The sequence below is a fragment of the Elephantulus edwardii genome, unplaced genomic scaffold (genome assembly GCF_000299155.1).
Source record: "Elephantulus edwardii isolate Elephantulus edwardi_28Jun2011 unplaced genomic scaffold, EleEdw1.0 scaffold00297, whole genome shotgun sequence".
NCBI lineage: Eukaryota > Metazoa > Chordata > Mammalia > Macroscelidea > Macroscelididae > Elephantulus > Elephantulus edwardii.
This window is the reverse complement of record NW_006400047.1, coordinates 2,070,599-2,088,214: the sequence shown is the minus strand read 5'-3', so window position 1 is coordinate 2,088,214 and position 17,616 is coordinate 2,070,599. Positions and strand designations below refer to the sequence as shown.

Below are 17,616 nucleotides of genomic sequence, written 5' to 3'. Positions count from 1 at the left end.
GTTAACAGGCCCAGTGCATGAGTCGCTCACGCCCTGAAAGCACCAGAGCACAAGTCCCCCCTTGGAGAAAATGGTGAAGAAGTCCAGCATGGTGACAACAGCAGTGGAGGTTAAAGCCGGCCCAGGACTCAAGCCACAAATGCCGGCACTTCCTGCTGCGCCAAGCGCAGGACACGTCACTCCACCGTCCCGGAAACAAGCGCCTTCGCACTTCCGCTTCGAGCCGCCGGGCCCCTCCCCTTACCCCTTTCTTCTCCCAGCCTCCTGAGGTCGCGCACAGCTGACATATACTAAGGCCAGCCAATGGCAGGTGTAGACAGAGTGTGAGCAGCGGTTCCGGGGAAGGTCACGAGTGTTCGGCGGCCTATAGCCTGGAGGGGCGGGAACAGGGACACAGATGGCCAATGAACGCGCTCGCCTGGGCCGTCCTGAGCGGAGCGGGAGCAGCAGCTTAGTGACGCGTTTGAAGTCATGCTTCGTCAGGTGTTGTGTCGCGGCCTCTGCCAGACTCTCTCACATCAGGGCCTCAGTAGTCGCAGAGGCGGCTCCACTCTGGGTAAAGTTGAGAGCTGCAACAGATGGCAGCTCCAGCTGCCATTCAAGCCCCAGGCCACGATGGGAAGATAGGGTTGGCTGGGGGGAGACAGTGAAAGACTGCCAGACAGTGTAGAGCCTGGGCACATGTATAGGTGTTTTTTTGTTTTGTTTTGTTTTGTTTTTTTAAATTTTTAACTTTTATTAATTTTTGGTGTGTGTACCGTCAAATCGGATCTGACAGGTAGAGGAGGAGATTGTTCCTCCGTCTGCAGCAGAGCATCTGGTGGATTCGAACCATGCACCTCAGGGATTGTAGTACAGCTTCTTGCCACTAGGCCACCAGAGCTCCCTACATGTATAGCTTTTAATGCGTCCCTTGTCAAGGGGTAAATCCCAGATCATTCCATACTACAGCCTAATTGGTTGTGAGATAGCCATCAGTTCCAGTTTGCATGCAGAATGTTGTGCTTAGTGCTGTAGCAATGGAGGAGGGATGACCAGACTTAACATGTTTCCCTGAGCCCCTTGGAACGTAACTGGTGAGGAAGGACTTCAGGAAAGAACAGTAGACCAGTTCAAGATTAGTTAGAACTCGATTCTGGAATTCTCTGTACTATCAGACCGTGAAGCCAGTATATGTAGTTGTCAGGTACTGTTGAGTTGATTGTGACTCGTAGCGACCCTGTGAACAACAGTTCTGAGGCCTGCCCTATCCTGTAACATCCTCATCATCTCTGATACCTTTGCGCCTGTTGCTGCAGTCACTGTTCATCCATCTTATTGTGGACCTTCCTCTCCTTTCACTGACTCTACCTTTCTTAATCGCTTTCTGGTAAAATGTTTTGTTCCTTCAAATAATAGAAAGCCATTGGGGGTTTTAACAAGGTGATGTTTGATCAAATCTGTGCACAGAAAAAACGCATTTTACTTTTGAAGTGCGGAGAGTGGTCCGGAGCAGGAGTTCTTTGGAATTACTTAGATACTTTTTCATGTGAAGTGAAGTAGATTAGGGTGATTTGGTCTAGAATAGTGAAAGCAGAGATGAAGAAAGGGGCATACAGTAGATCACAGGATGCAGAATCATTCAAAATTTGCACAGACAGAACATGAACGCAGAAATGTGGGTGGTGGGTAAGGAGCTGTGCTCAGAAGGGCCATGCTTCAGAGTATGCTGCAGCATGTGAGGGCTTGGTTCAGAGGCCTGGTTCACAAAGCTGGGAAAGACACGTAGTTGAGTACGTGCTTCTGGAGCTCACCTGAGAGAAGGCTTTGCAGGAGATGAGTGTGTGCATTCTCTATCCAGCTAGAGTATGAGTTTGCAGAAGGTGGGTCTTGCAGTGCTGTGCAGGCTGCATGAAAAGGAAGAAACTGAGGGCATAGGTGATCCAGCACAGCTGTGTAGGAAGGGACACTGCCAGCTCAGTCCCCAGCCTAACTTCCCTGCACCTGTTTCCCCCCTCCTTCCGCTCCCTGTCACAGGAAGAGGACAAGAGTTCCCTCTCTGACCAAAGTTCCTCCCACAGATTGGAATGGAAAAGTGTCTGAGATCAAGAAGAAGATTCAGTCAGCCCTGCCTGGAAGGGCCTGGGATCCACTGTATGACACCAGCCACCTTCCCCCTGAGCACACAGATGTGGTGATTGTGGGAGGTGGGGTGCTTGGCTTGTCAGTGGCTTATTGGCTGAAGAAGTTGGAGAAGCAGCGTGGTGCCATTCGGGTGCTGGTGGTGGAGCGTGACTGCACGGTGAGTTCTGGGGTAGTGCAGACACATGAGTAGGGCAAGAAAGATACCTTGTTTTAGTAATGACTCTAGGGGTAGTAGGAGAGGAAAGATCTTGAGAGATCCAAAGGGCAGGAACTATCCATTGGGCCTTATTGAGAAATAATCCTAGATTGTTCCTGCCCCAGCCCAAGAGCCTAGGCAATTAACTTGTATTTTGTAAAAGCAAATTTTATCATTTTGGACCCTCTAAGATCTCGCAGACCTGGCCACCAAAGCTTGTGTTTAAGCTATAATCATTAATGCAAGCAGCTAACCTGTTTCTAAAAGTCCTTTTAGTTTTGAGGTTTTTACACTTTGGTTGTTCTCATTTGCTACTACCACTTAGCCATGAGTTTTGTACTTTGGTCATTACCATTCTGTAGATTTGCAAATGTTAAACTCCTGTCCTTAAACTTCTGGGCTATTGCCATTTCCACCACCATGCCTAACCCTTTTCAAAACCCTCTCTGTCATGACAGTTAGTAAGGTTTTGAAAATACGTTCCCGTTGGGAATAGCTGGTTGACTTGCAAATAGGTTAATTCATGTCACCTTTTAGAAACAAACTCATTACCAATAGGATCTTTCTTTCATTTAAGTCATATACAATTCTCATCTGTTCTGGGCACATGTAACAGTGTACTGGTCTAACTTGTTTATTCTCCTTTTTTTACAGTATTCACAGGCTTCGACCACGCTTTCTGTCGGAGGAATTCGTCAACAGTTCTCGTTGCCAGAGAACATCCAGCTCTCCCTCTTCTCCGTCAACTTTCTACGGAACATCAATGTATGTGAAGCAATATTTAGTTTGGCGCAGTGACCCCTCCTCTAACCAAGAAGAACAGTCCAGCTGGCTGGGGGATAGTAGAAGCTGGGGTGTCCAGGCAACTAGGAATTGGGCCCCTGGTTTTTCTTCCTAGAAATAATGCCTTCTTTCTAGAGGAAAACTTATGTCTTGGGGTTTAGGAAGCTGTTGGAAGCCAGGAACATTCTTAAACTTCTTTGATGACTTTTCTCCACACATAGGAGTACCTGGCCGTAGTCGATGGTCCTCCCTTGAATCTGCAGTTCAACCCCTCAGGGTACCTTTTCCTGGCTTCAGAAGCAGATGCTGCCATCATGGAGAGTGGTGTCAAAGTACAGAGGTGAGTGTCGGCTTCAAACCTCTGATAGCCTGGGGTTCATGCTGTGGAGCAGTGGACAGATGGAGAGTGGGGTCAGGGTGCAGAGGGGAGTGTTGTATTCAAACCTCTGATGCCCTGGGGTCATGCTGTGGAGCAGCAGAAAGCACACTACTGCAGGTCAGAATTGCCTGTGGCATGTCCTAGACAGAGGAAATGAGAATTCCTGTTGTTGTCATTGTTGGCGTTGGCATCCCGTAGGCAGTGGAAGAAGCACAGATCCTGTGGCAGCCTCAAGATATTGCTTACTGTTAGTGCAGTAGCTCTGTCAGTCCTTCTCATTGATGGTCATCTTCTTTCTCACTGATCCTGTTTTTCACTGTCCTTCTCCAAGGGACTAACCCTTCCTGATAACATATCCAAAGTGTGTGTGAGGATCTTTGCTTCTAAGGATGATTGTTACTATCCTTCTTCCAAGATAGAACAGTTCGTTCTTCCTGCAGTTCATGCAGAATATAGTCAGTAGTCTATACCAACACCATAATTCAAAAGCGTCAATTCTTTGGTCTTCCTTATTTATTGTCTAGCTTTTGCATGCACATCAGGCAAATATCATGACTTAGGTAGATGCACGTCAGTTATCAGAGCAACACCTTTGCTCTTTAAAGAGGTCTTCTGCAGCAGACTTTCCTTATGGATTGTGGACCCAAATAAAAAGAAATTCTCTCCAGCATCACTCTTTATTTGTCATGGTATTGCTTACTGTTCTAGTGGTAAAGATTTTGTTTCCCTTATGTTGAAATGTAATTTATACCGAAGTCTTTGATCTTCATCTGTAAGTGCTACAGCTCCACTTTCAGCAAGCGATTTCTAGGGAGGCAAAGTATGTGATGTTTTGGTTTTTCTTAACAAGAAGCTTAAGTCAAAGATCATACTTTTTCTATAAAGTGAATATTTTAGATTTTGTAGGTCACCCAGCCCCAGTCACAACCATTCTGCTCTCTTGTTGTCACACAAAAGCATGTTCTAATAAAACTTTATAAAAATAGGTGGTCTCTGCATTTGGCTTATTGGGAGTAGTTTGCTAAGCCCTGTTCTGTTCCATTTTTTTGATCATCCAAGAATAGGTATCTTAGTGATGCATTATGATGACCTGAGGCTTTAATTGTTTTTATGTTTAATAGAAAATATTAATATGTTTTAATAATACCAGAACAATCAGGAGGTAAGGATTTTGAAGCTCCATCTCACATACTTTGGACATGCTTGGAAGGGTGGAAGAACAGCACAGGAGAGGAAGATCCCAGATGACTTGGATTGACTCATTGACTTGGATAGTGGGGTTAAGGATAGTGAGACTGGCTCAGGATATGGCAGCGTTCAGAGCTACCATGCATAGGGTCGCTGTGAGTCACAGGCAACTCAATAGCACATAACAACAACAAATGACATCAAGAAGCACAGATGGTCTGCTCTAGACTACAAAGCAGTGTGGACTTACCCAGATGCTCTGTGGAGGAAAAGCCTAGCAGTCCACTTTCATAATGTTTATGGCCAAGAAAACCTTTAGGAAGCACACACAGCACATAGGGTCAGCACAGTCAGGGTCCTAAATGCTTTATACATGTCCACTCATTTAATCACTAGAATATCCCCACTTTACATAAGGTAAAACTGAGGCACAGTGAGTTTGTAGATGGTTTGTGGAGGATTTGTGTATGAGAGGTCACATGTGATGAACATGAAGAAGGGAATTTTACTTTTCCCCATCCCACAGTAAGGGAAACTTTTAGGGAGCTGGAATCACGACACCAAGATGGGCCCTGGTGTCCCCTTGCACACCCACCCTCTCTAACATTCATGCATAGACCACACCTTTCTCTCAGGCAGGAGGGAGCTAAGGTCTGTCTGATGTCTCCTGAGCAGCTTCGGAACAAGTTTCCCTGGATAAACACAGAGGGAGTGGCATTGGCATCTTACGGTGAGGCTTACTTGGACAGGGGACCGCAAATTGAAGTCTCAGAGCCCCATAACTAACCTTTAAGAGGGACACTTCCACCTCTCCAGCAGGACCCTCCCTGAGCCATGAAGCCCTGTGTCCAGCAGCAGATTGGCCTCTGCTACAGGGTGTCCATCTTCAGTTCTCAAGCCCTAAAGGGGAGTTGGTGTTGGGAACAGGAGGCAGGAATTAGCGAAGAAGGGTCCTAATCTTCCTTCATGAGGCCTCTTTTTCTCAACACAGGGTTGGAGGGTGAAGGCTGGTTTGACCCCTGGTGTTTGCTACTTGGACTTAGGCGAAAAGTCCAGTCCATGGGAGTCCTCTTCTGCCAGGGAGAGGTCACACGTGAGTCTGAAGGCCTGTGCCCACTGCTGTTTACTGTCCCAACCAAGGCAACACCTTGATTGGGTCTGGTTTCCCACTGATGGCCTGGGCAGGGCTGTGGGGGCTGAGATTTTTCTGAAAGGTCATTCTGGACATCCTGTCTTGAACTTCTTCCTTAACATGAAATTTCAGCACCCCATTGTGGGGTGCCCAAGTTCATCCAACCCCTGATCTCTGCTTGCTCCCTTGTAGAACCAGTGAAACTTTCCTCTTCCCCCTTCAAGACCTTACTTATTTTCTCTTTGTCACAGGTGTCATCTACTCGGCCAACTGCATGGAGAACATAGGTGGGGAAGAAGTAATTTTGAAAAGAATTCATGAAGTCCATGTAAGTTCCTTACCTGAATACCTTCCTTACCGAAGTAGAGGGGCAGAAGATAATGACTGTCCTTGTTTTTTTCTTTCTAATATGGGTAAACTTGGGTTCAGGAAGAAATAGACCTTTCATTGTGTCCAGTGCCTGACCAAGGCCCCCCTAACTCTCTGGCCTGCAGGTAAAGATGGACCACAGCCTGGAGTACCAGCCTGTGGAGTGTGCCATTGTCATAAATGCAGCTGGAGCCTGGTCTGGACAGATTGCAGAGCTAGCTGGCATTGGGGACGGAGCCCCTGGCACCCTGCAGGGCACCAAGCTCCCTGTGGAACCAAGAAAGAGGTGACCTCACTCAGGGTGATTGGAAAGGCTGGTGAGAGAAGAGGAGTGTGTGTGTGTGTCTAATGAGCAAAGGACTGTGCATGCGTATGTGTGTATGACTGTGAAAGAAAGGTGTGTGTGTTTCTGTCTGGTGAGAAGAGGACTCTGTAGGTGTGTGTGTCAGGTTAGAGAAGGATTGTGTACATGCACGTGTGTGTATGGGGGGGGTGTGAGAGAAGGACTGTGCATATGCACGTTCATGTGTGTCTGATGAGGAGAGTGTGTGTTGTGGGAAGGTGAGAGGGAGAGTGTGTGTGTGTTTATCTAGTGAGAGAAGGACCGTGTGTATGTGCATGCGTTGTATGTGTGTCTGGTGAGAGGACTCTGTGTGTGCACACATGCGTGCATATGCACAAATGCAACCCCCTGAGGCCTACTAGCTCTGATGTCCCCATGATTCCCTGCCCCCTGGGTTATGGCAGGTATGTGTACCAATGGCACTGCCCCCAGGGACCTGGCCTGGAGACTCCACTCATTGCAGACACCAGTGGAGCCTATTTCCGCAGGGAAGGACTGGGAAACAACTACATTGGTGGCTGTAGCCCATCTGAGGTAACCTTAGTGGATGGGGAGGTGCTGGGAAAGACATGGGCCTTTTCTCATCAAAAAGTCAGACTGTTTGTATTTTAAGCATAATGTAAAACCTACAACCAGGAAAGGATAAAATAGATGAATGGGACCTTCTAAGAATCAAATCCCTATGCACATAAAAAACTTCTTCAACAGGGTAGAAAGAAACCCACAGACTGGGAAAGAATATTTGGCAATGACATATCTGATAAGGGACTTATATTTAAAATTAAGAGAATACTCGAGAACTTCGACAAGAAAAATGTAAATAGTCCAGTCACAAAATGGGCACAGGATATGAATAGACATTTCCCCGAAGAGGATATTCATGCGGCAAACAAACAAATGAAGAAATATTCGGAATCCCTAGCTATTAGCAAGATGCAAATCAAAATAACTATGAGATACTATCTCGCCCCAGCAACAATAGCAAAGTTCAACAGGGCAGCGAACAACAAATGCTGGTGAGGTTGTGGAGTGACTGGAATTCTTATTCACTGCTGGTGGGAGTAAATTGGTACAACCACTATGGAAGGTCATCTGGCACTTTCTCAAAAAGTTGGAAATAGAAATACCATTTGACCCAATAATTCCACTTCTGGGAATATACCTTAAAGAAACCAGAGCCACAACTCAAACAGATGTGTGCACACCCATGTTTATTGCTGCATTATTCACAGTAGCAAAGTTGAAAGCAATGCAAGTGCCCATCAATAAATGAATGGATAGAAAAACTATATTACATCCACACAGTGGAATATTATGTAGCATTGAAAAACAATGAAATAGTAAAATATAACACAACATGGGGGAGCCTTAAGGACATTATGCTAAGTGAAATATCTCAGTCACAAAAGAATAAATACTGCATAACACCATTGTTCTAAAATAGGGCAGACATGAGTGGAGAGGAATGGGGAAGGGGTGGATAGATAATGAACAGTACATTGGAACAGATAAGGGGAAGAACTGTTTGAAAGGAATATGTGATTACATTATATAAGAACAGTTTGGAACAAGAGGGGCATCAAGGTAGGGTAAGGGAATGGGGGAGAAAATGTGCAATAATGAATAAATTTTAATTAATTTTTTTTTAATAGCCTCATGCTGTATTCGCCCATCCTCCTCTTACTAAGGGATTGATAAGTGACTCTGTGAGATTTGGGCCTGCCCTGGAGTCCCAGCAAAATAATCCTGTCACTACCTGTCACCCCAGGAGGAAGAACCAGATCCTGAGAACCTGAAAGTGGACCATGCTTTCTTCCAGGAAAAGGTGTGGCCCCATTTGACCCAAAGGATACCAGCTTTTGGGACTCTTAAGGTAACTTTGGATGGGACAGATGGTGCTGAATCCCTTGGGCTTCTTGCCACCTCACAACTGTTAGCCTCATGTCTATTAGTCTATCCCACAGGGTGCCCTCAGTAGGGGTAGGGGTATGATATGCTCATCCCAGCCAAGTGTAAGAGCTGAGCATGTCTGCAGCTTCCTAAGGGCCAAGCTTTTATACCCACAGGTTCGGAGCTCTTGGGCTGGCTATTACGACTACAACACCTTTGACCAGAATGGTGTAGTGGGGCCCCACCCACTAGTCGTCAACATGTACTTTGCTACGGGCTTTAGTGGTCATGGGCTGCAGCAGGCTCCTGCTGTGGGGAGAGCTGTGGCAGAAATGGTGCTGGAAGGCAGCTTCCAGACCATCAACCTGAGCGCCTTCCTCTTCAGTCGATTTTACTTGGGAGAGAAGGTCCCAGAGGCTAACATCATCTGAGCTGGTAAGCTTTGGCCTGGGCCCCATCCCCATTCATCACCCTGGGTTCTAGGTCTGTTCTCTTGTCTATCCCTTTCACTGCCCAGATCCTCAGCACCAACCCAACAGGATCTCAGCTCTCCCCAGGTGGATAGGACACCTGGTCCACTTTCCCACCTTTCTTTCCTCTCATGCAGGTCTCACCCGTGTGGCTGAGCAGGCAAGCCAACCACAGGCTCTGAAGTTTTGCTGTTGAGGTTCAAAGTGATAGACAGTGATAACAGTCTAGGACAGACTTGTTGCCTAAGCTCGTGCTGCCTACAAGGCAGTCCACTGCCTTGAATTGCCTCTGCTGAGGACAGAGAGCAGTTGTTCCAGAGGACCATGCCCAGGTCTTTTGGGTGCTGTTCTGAAACACTGCTCTTCACTCTCCCAGCAGGCCCAGGTGATAAGTGGCAAGCCCTATTACTAGCTTGTCTGTTAACTTGGTTCACCAGTCAGTAATTTGGTTACTTCCTTTTCATCTTTGCCTTTCCTATTTTCACCTCATGGAAGTTGCCTGAGACCCTCTGTTAGCCTTCCTCCCAGGAACTTTATCCTCATTGCTGAGAAGTCAGAATTCACTCATCACTGACCCTCCAGTGGGTTTCAGAGACTGTAAATCACAGTGGAGAAGACTGCCCATCTTTCTCCTGTGGAACCATTGGTGGATTTGAACCACTAAAGAGGTGCCATCTTTGGGTTAGCATCTACACCCCTAAAGCCCCCTTAGGTATGTTGTTGGTGCGTTAGTGCCTCATTTTCCCTAGCTCCTGAAGAGTTGAGGTTATAGAGAAAAGGGAAGAATTCGTTCATCCAGTCAAACAATTTTTCAGCCCCTACTCTTAGGGTCACTATGAGTTGTCTACGACTCAACGGCATTAAACAACAAACAACTCTTAGCAAAGCCCAGGCCTAGATACTAGATATGTGCAAGCAGGTCTGTTTCTCACTAGAGCCTTCTCATCTTCATCCTACCCTCTGGGCCCTATCATATCCAGTGTGCTTAGCCAAGTGCTGAGGATCAGTACCACTTGGGCATGCTGTCCAGACTGGCATGGAGACAGGAAGAGGGACAGGCATTACCCTGATGTTTTCCAGGGAAATTGACCTGTGAGCCAGACCAAAAGGTGGAATGAGCAGTTTAACAAAGTAGATTCCAGGCTGAGGACAAATCAGCAAGGTTAAGTCCTAGGACCTCAGGGCCATTGATGAGGAGCAACAGGGTCACATGGCATGACAGTCTACAGAGACAAAGTTCTTCATCTTACTTGGTGAGATTGCAAGCAACTATCTAAGGTACACATATTGTTCTTTCCCTGTCAGGAACCGAGAGAGAAGGGAAGCAAAGAGGTACAGAGACAATCAATAGAACTAATGGATCATTTGAACCTCGGCCTCTGAAATAAGAAGCAGATAGTGCCCAGCTGCTGCTGCTGACCACCCTAAATGAGTCACAGTAGAATGCCCCAGATGGAGTGGGCAAAAAGTGAGGAACAAAACTCAGAAACATAAAATTTGTCTGGTAGTGGTGGTAGAATGCTTTGAACGTGGAATAGAATTCACATTTATGGCTCAACTTTCAGTCAAATTGTAGACCCTAAGGTGAATGTGACACCAGGCACTCTCATCTTAGGACAGTCTGTCACAAAACCAGAGGGCACCAGCTGCCCAGAGGTACAGCTGGAAAGGATTAGATGGCAGGACTCATGCAGATGGGACTCCCTGGTAGATGGGGAAAGAGTGTACTTACATTGTGGGAATTGTGAGTAATGTCCTAAAATGTATATGAGTGATTGAATTAATGTCATAAGACAAAATATGAGTGGAAAATAAATTTGCTATGTAAACTTTCACTCACAAAGCATGCACCTGAAAAACAAAAGCCAAAGGATTCTAAATTGTTAGGGCTAGATAATGGAGTAAGAAGAAGGTGATAAATCAAGCAGAGAACAGGTGCTGAGGAGCTTGGATTTTATTTATGGGGAGAAGAAGAAAAAGTGCATCCCAGCTCACAGTGACCCTACACGAGTCTTTAAGGCTGACAGGCAGAGACTGCCCATCTTTCTGGAGTGGACTGGTTAAGGGGTTTGAATTGTGGACATTTGAACCTTGGAAATTTCACTCCAACTATCTTGTGGAGATTAGATATAAGATACTAGGGCAAGGGGCAGTAAATCCAGGTGGTCCTATAGTGGCAGAGAACAGTTAGTAAAAGAGATCAATCCAAGAGGGGTTAAGGAGGCAAGTGAGACTGTAGTGTGGACACCTGGCCTTCACAGGGCAGCATGGGCATATCCAGGTGGAGGTGTACCATAGGGAGGTGGCTCCTGATGTGTCCAGTGGGCTGTCCACAGAGATGTGGACATGAAGGAGAGGATGGCATCAACCCAGAGAGGAGCAAAATGGGGCCAGGGAGGGACCCAGGAAGGACACTACCCTATTTTAAGGGACAGATCAAAGTAGAGTATACTGAAAAGGCAGCCAGAGAAGAAAAAGCAGGAGAGAATGGTAGGAAGGTAGTTCAGGGAGGATGTGGTCAAAGGCATAAAATGCAAACATCTGCGAAATCCTTGGTTTTATTACTGACTAGGTTAAGTGACATCAGGTAGAAGAGTTTCCATTTCTGTGGAATTTGAGGTCTGGACAGTTGTAGGGAATGGAAGGGGAAGAGGAGTGAGGCATGAGTGGCTCATAGCACCATTACCATGCAAAAGTGGCCTTTGTGAAGTTAAATGGAAGTGTGGTGACCAGCAGGGTTAAGAGATGGCTAAGAGGCAGTGGAAGGTCCTGTGTGTACAAGGTGAGGCTGGGTGAGGAGAGGGAGACCACTAGAATGGGGAGCCTAGCATGAGAACTTGCTAGGGCTGTGGGGTAGGCTGAATCAGGCCGGCCCAGCCCCCAGCTAGCCCTGTGGTGTGGCCACCTCAGCTGCTCAGTGCAGACCCACACCCAGACTGCCTCAACCAACACTAGGTGTCTGTCAGTGACCCTCTCTAGTCTAATGAAGGAGCCATAGTGTTGGTGTCCCTTATGTGCTGGTCTGCAAACCGAAAGACTGACAGTTCAAACCCCTTGGCCAGTCCACTTCAGAAAGATGGGCAGTCTCTGTCTGTCACAGCCTTACAGACCCATGTAGAGTTAGTGAGCTGGGATGCACTGTATGACAATGGGTCTGATAAGCCTTCAGTCAGATATGCAGCACCTCACCATTACATCAGTCTTTATTACTCGGTTCCATGATGGTATCACACTGTCATCATGTCCTTGCGCTGAGCTGCCAGGACTTGTCTACACCTGACCTCCAGTAAATGCTCCCCTGAGTACTGCTTGCTCAGCATTGTGGCCCTGGGAAATTGTCCCTGTAATGACAACACTAAGCATGGAGTACAGGTTCTGTGACACTAGGAAGGGGGGGTCCCTGAATAGAGCAGTTAACAAGGTTGACTACTAACGAAAAGATTGGCTATTCAGGTTCACCCAGAAGCACCTCAGAGATCAGCCACTGAAAACCTTAATAAAGTTAACTACTCTATGAGATTGTTTTTCTAGGTTTGAAAATGTAGGACCAGTTCAGTCAGTTGGTATAATACAGATCACAACATTCATGTCCTGCATTGTGTCTGGAACCTTAAAAGCTTGCAAGTGGACATGTAGGTACAACTCTTGACAGGACAATGAAAATGCAAAATCTCAGAGAAGAAACTTTCTTTAAGACCAATAGTCTGCACAATTTCGACTACCCTAAAGCCAAAAGAGCTAAATAGTTCCCAGTTACTAAATGATCTGAAATGCTAAAGAACAAGGAGTACCTGATTCAAGCCATAGTCTTCTCAGTCACCTGCTATGCTTCAGAGAGCTGAATCATATATAAGGATAACAGAAGAACTGATGCCTTTGAATTGTGCTGTTGGAGAAGAGTACTGAATATCTCATCGACTCCCCAAAGAACAAACAAATATATATGTCTTGGAAAATGTGCAGAGTGCTCCTTACAAGAAAAATGGTGACCCTTCATCTTTCATATTTTGGACATGTAGCTAGGTGAGTCTATTTCTTGGAGAGGAACACCATGCTTGGAAAGATGAAGGGTCAGTGAAGGACAGGAAGACCCTCAACAAAACAGATTGACATGTTGACTTCAGCAGTGAGCTCTAGTGTGTCAGGAGGATCTAGTGTGATCATGAGGATGGCACACAATAAGGCAGGGTTCAGGTCAACTGTTTATAGATTTGCTATCAGTTGTACTTGACAAACCTAACAGCAACTGAATGGTCAGTAGACAGTCTCAGCCAGAATAGGAGGAAAGTGCCAGATAAAATTCAAACTCCCCAGAAGGATTCTTTGGAAACTTTATTTTTTTGTGTGTAAAGGCACAGTTCTTTACCAGTTTCCTGCAGGGTGTTCCATCAGAACCTCCCTGAGCCACCTCTCCTGCCCTCAACCTGAGCATCATCAAGTGTCCTCAAGCCTTTCAGGCACTGCCTCTGCAGAGGGCATTCCACCTGGACTCCAGAGTGCTGGAGGGAGCATAGCCTGGCCAGCCAGTGCTGTCTAGATACACTTGCTCAGCTGACAGGTGACCCCTGCCCTGTCCTCAGTTTATGAACCACAGTGGCCACAGCCACCACCTTAGTCACTATATCCATGAAGCGCTCAGAGGCCAAGGTGCTTACTGGCCAGACACAAGGACAACATGCAGCACAGACTCATTGCTAAGGATCACCTTCCTAGTTCTGGAATCTCTTGGTGGTACAATGGGTTAACAATCTCAGCTTTTAACTGAAAGATTAGAGGTTCAAGTCCACCCAAAGCATTCAGGGGGGTAAAGCCCTGGAAATCTCCTTCCAAAAATTCACCATTGGAAGCTGTTTGTACACAAGGGGTCCCCATGAGTCCAAATCTATTTGACGGCAAATTGTTTTACTATGGGGACTTTCAGGAAAGAGGAAGGAAGGTTCCAGGAAAAATTTTACTGAATAAGGTACAAACAGGTCATGCAGGAAGAGTGTCTTGATGAGCAGAACTGGGAAAAGGAGGATCTTCCAGCAAAGATATGGCGGGTACTAGATATAGTTTGTCAGGAAAACAAAAAGTGTATCGTGATGGGAAAGTCTGCTGTTAGGGACCTCTCTAAAGTACTCAAGAGCAACGGTGTCTCTGGAGACTAAGGTGCGCCTGATACAGGCCATGGTATTTGCAATTGCTTGTTATGCATCAGAGAGTTGGACAGTGACTAGGGAGAACAGAAAGAGAGGTGATGCCTTTGAGCTGTGGTGCTGGAGAAGAGTACTGAATGTACCATGGACTGCCAGGAAAACAAACAGATTCATCTTGGAGAGGGTTAAACCAAGCAACTCCTTGGAGGCAAGGATTCTGGGGCTTCGTCTGACATACTTTGGACATGTTGCCAGGAGGGATGGGTGCTTGGAGAGGGACATCATGCTTGGGAGGGTGGAGGGACGGTGCAGGAGGGGAATACCCTCTAAGAGATGGATTGATTTGGTGACTGGGGTAATCGGGATGGGTGTGTCAGAGGCAGTGCGGTTGGCGCAGGATAGAGCAGGGTTTAGGGCTGTTGTGCATAGGGTCGCTATGAGTCGCAAATGATGGCACATAACAACAACAGATACAGTTTTGAGAAAGTACACCTTCAGAGGTCTCTCCAAATTACTGAAGAGCAATGATGTAATTTTGAAGACTAAGGTGAGCCTGATACAGGCCATCATCTTTTCAGTTACTTGCTATTCATCTGAAAGCTGGACAATAAATAAGGATGACAGAAGAGGAATTGATGCCTTTGAACTGTGGTGTTGGAGAATAGTGTTGAACATTCCATAGAGAACTATAAGAAAAATCAGATATGTCTTGGAGAAAGTGCAGCCATGGTGTTCCCAGGAGGCAAAGATAGCAAAGCTTCATCTCTCCTATTTTGGGCATGTTGCTAGTGTTCCGATCAATTGTTCATAGGGTCGCTATACTACATGGGCAACTAATCTTTGACAGAAAAAAAAGCCATTAAATAGAGAAAAGACAGTGCAAACAGGGTGGAACCAAGATGTCAGCAGAAAAAGAAACAGCATAGGGAGCTAAAACAGCAGCAAGCTGCATAGGAGCAGATCACCAGAGATAGCAATGTGGCAAACAGGAATTTGAGTGAGAACTTTTATTAAAATAATTAGTTTGAGAGCCACAGGAGCAGCGAGGCTTGGGCCCCAGCAGAAGCCATGAGCAGAGTCCCAGCCAGAAGGTGCCAGCCAAGTCACAATGGGACCTACCCACCAGGAGCAAGCAGGTACTTTGGTGAACAAACTGCTGTCTGGCTGGACCATGTGGGACCCCTTAACTCAGGCAACAGGAAGGTCCTGGGCCCCTCAATGGAGGTGAGAAGCCACTTCCAAAAGGGAAAAACAGGTTTCCTCCTTGGTTATTCAGGTACTTAGGGGAACCAACTGCCTCCTTAGTCATTCAGGTACTTTGGGGAACAAACTGCTGTCTGGCTTGTGTGCCTGCCCAACGTTCTTCTGGGGCAGTGATGTCAGATCAAGAACCAGCTATCACCTCAAGCATGAAAAATTCTACAACAGAAATGTCCAGAAAGAAGCAGACTACCTCGCACCCCACAGAAGCCCAAAGCAAGGTATCACCCCCAAAAAGTGACACAGTAGCAATGAATTCCCAGAGACCAGGAAGCCCAATAGAACTTTCTGACACAGAATTCAAAAGAATAATGATTGAATATTTTCAATGGGTGAAAAACAAACTTCAAGAATTACAGGACATTGCAAGCAAAAATCAGGAGTAGCTTAAAAAAAAATCCAAAACAATGCAGATAAAACTAATGAAGCTTTAGAGGCACTAGAAAAGCAAGAAACCACGTCCAAAATATGAGGCCCAAGGTTTCAGATGCTGTCAACATGATGGGGGATACATGAACAGAGTTGAGCAGATGGAACAAAGAACCAGAAAAATAGAAAATACAATTGTCACCACTGATCTGCTAGAGCAAAATGCAGAATCAAAAAAGAAGAAATCCTAAGAATAATGTGGGACTCCATCAAGAGAAATAACATGTGCATCATCAGAATCACAGAACTGGAAAAAGCAAGTAAAGGCACTGAAAAAATTGTAGAATTACTACAAGAAAATTTCCCAGGCATAATGAAGAATGAGAGAATATATATTCAAGAAGCTGAGCAGACACCATATAGTATAGACCCCAAAAGAAAAGCACCAAGGCATAGCATAGGCAAATTTGCCAGAACCAAAGATAAGGAGAATTCTGAAAGCAGTGAGGGAGAAACAAAGAGTAACCCATAAGGGAGAGCAGATAAGATTAAGCGCCAGCTTCTCAGCAGAAACCATGCAAGCAAGAAGACAGTGGAATAACATATATTGAACACACAAAGAACACAACTGTCAACCAAAAATACTGTCCATCAAATATGAAGGAGAAATCAAGATATTCCCAGAAAAACATAACCTAAGAAAGTTCATAAAAATAAGACCAGTGTTGTAGGAAACACTGAGAGATGTCCTAAAGATATGGACTAAACTAGCAACAACACCAAAAAGAACAAAATAAGGGCAATAAGCCTTGCCTCTTAATAATCACACTGAATGTGAATGGCTTAAATGCACCATTGAAGAGAAAAAGAGTAGCTGATTGATGAAAAACCAAAATCGATCAATATGTTGTGTATAAGAGACACACCTTAAAAATGAAAGTAAAGCCTAAAAAGGGTGAGAGAAAATAGACCAAGCAAATGGCAACCAAAAAAAAAAGTAGTAGTGATAGTAATCTCTGATAAATTTCAATGCAAAAACCATCACAAAGGAAAAAGGTCACTACATAATGCTTAAAGGGCCAATAGAACAAGAGGACATAACAATAGTAAATATCTATACACCAAATGAAAGACCTACAAAAATATAAAACAAACATTAACAAAACTGAAAAAAGAAATAGACAACACAATAGCACTTGGAGACTTCAATACACCATTTTCATGAAACAATAGAACTACCAGAAAGAAACTCAATAAAGATACTGAAGAATTCACACAATAAACCAACTTCATCTCATAGATATTTATAAGCTTAAAAAGCTTATAAAAAGCACAGTATACCTTTTCCAATGTGCATAGAATGTTCTCCAGAATAGATCACATTTTAGGGCAATAGCCTCACCTAGCTCCATGTCCAAAATATTCAAGACAAAGCTTTGCCATATTTACCTCCAAAGAGTACTCTTTTGGCACTTTTTCCAAGACATATCTGTTTGTTGTTGGGGCTTTTTTTCCTCTGGTTTTTTGTTTTGTTTTGTTGGGGTTTTTTTTTTTTGTTTTTTTTTGTTTTTTTTTTTTGCAGTCCATGGAATATTAATACTCTTCTCTAGCACCACAACTCAAAGGCATCAATTCTGTTATCCTTATTCATGTCCAGCTCTCTGAAGCATAGCAGATGATTGAGAAGACCACGGCCTGAATCAGGCACACCTTAGTCTGCAAACTGGCATTATTGCATCTTTAGCATATTGGAGAGATCCCTGACATTGGACTTGCCCAATGTAATATGTCTCCTGATTTCCTGACTGTTGATTCCAAGGGTGTGCATTGTGGATCCAGTCCTCCATTTAGCATAAGGTTGACCATTGATACTGTGGTGAGGACCTTTCTTTTCTTGATGTTGAGATGCAATCCATACTGAAGGCTGTAGTCTTTGGCCTTCTCCAGTGAAAGTTTCATATCCTCCTCACTTTTT

General features: G+C 45.2%; 2 protein-coding genes and 1 pseudogene across 2 annotated transcripts in view; 2 read left to right on the top strand and 1 right to left on the bottom strand.

Annotated features, from left to right (window-relative positions):
* SRPR (signal recognition particle receptor (docking protein)) overlaps positions 1-473 on the bottom strand; it is a 5,363-nt gene extending 4,890 nt beyond the window's left edge. Inside the window, exon 1 of the mRNA XM_006900861.1 lies at positions 292-473. Coding sequence (XP_006900923.1) covers positions 292-473 — 182 coding nt within the window. The remainder of the gene's footprint in view (positions 1-291) is intronic.
* On the top strand, positions 472-8,835 carry FOXRED1 (FAD-dependent oxidoreductase domain containing 1). The gene is made up of 11 exons (XM_006900851.1): positions 472-556; positions 2,061-2,281; positions 2,975-3,085; positions 3,325-3,443; positions 5,306-5,400; positions 5,662-5,763; positions 6,054-6,130; positions 6,297-6,457; positions 6,919-7,048; positions 8,283-8,387; positions 8,581-8,835. The coding sequence occupies exons 1-11, from the start codon at positions 472-474 to the stop codon at positions 8,833-8,835; spliced, it is 1,461 nt and encodes a 486-aa protein (XP_006900913.1).
* Positions 8,836-15,120: 6,285 nt separating this feature from the next.
* Positions 15,121-17,616, top strand: part of LOC102849865 — a 4,768-nt pseudogene continuing 2,272 nt past the window's right edge.

What these genes read in the sequence shown, in the direction of transcription:
- FOXRED1 (XM_006900851.1), top strand. Translation starts at nt 472, where the DNA reads ATGCTTCGTCAGGTGTTGTGTCGCGGCCTCTGCCAGACTCTCTCACAT. An exon ending in AGTGGCATTGGCATCTTACG is followed by an intron (nt 5,401 to 5,661) that starts GTGAGGCTTACT and finishes TTCTCAACACAG; the next exon opens with GGTTGGAGGGTGAAGGCTGG. An exon ending in AAAGAATTCATGAAGTCCAT is followed by an intron (nt 6,131 to 6,296) that starts GTAAGTTCCTTA and finishes TCTGGCCTGCAG; the next exon opens with GTAAAGATGGACCACAGCCT.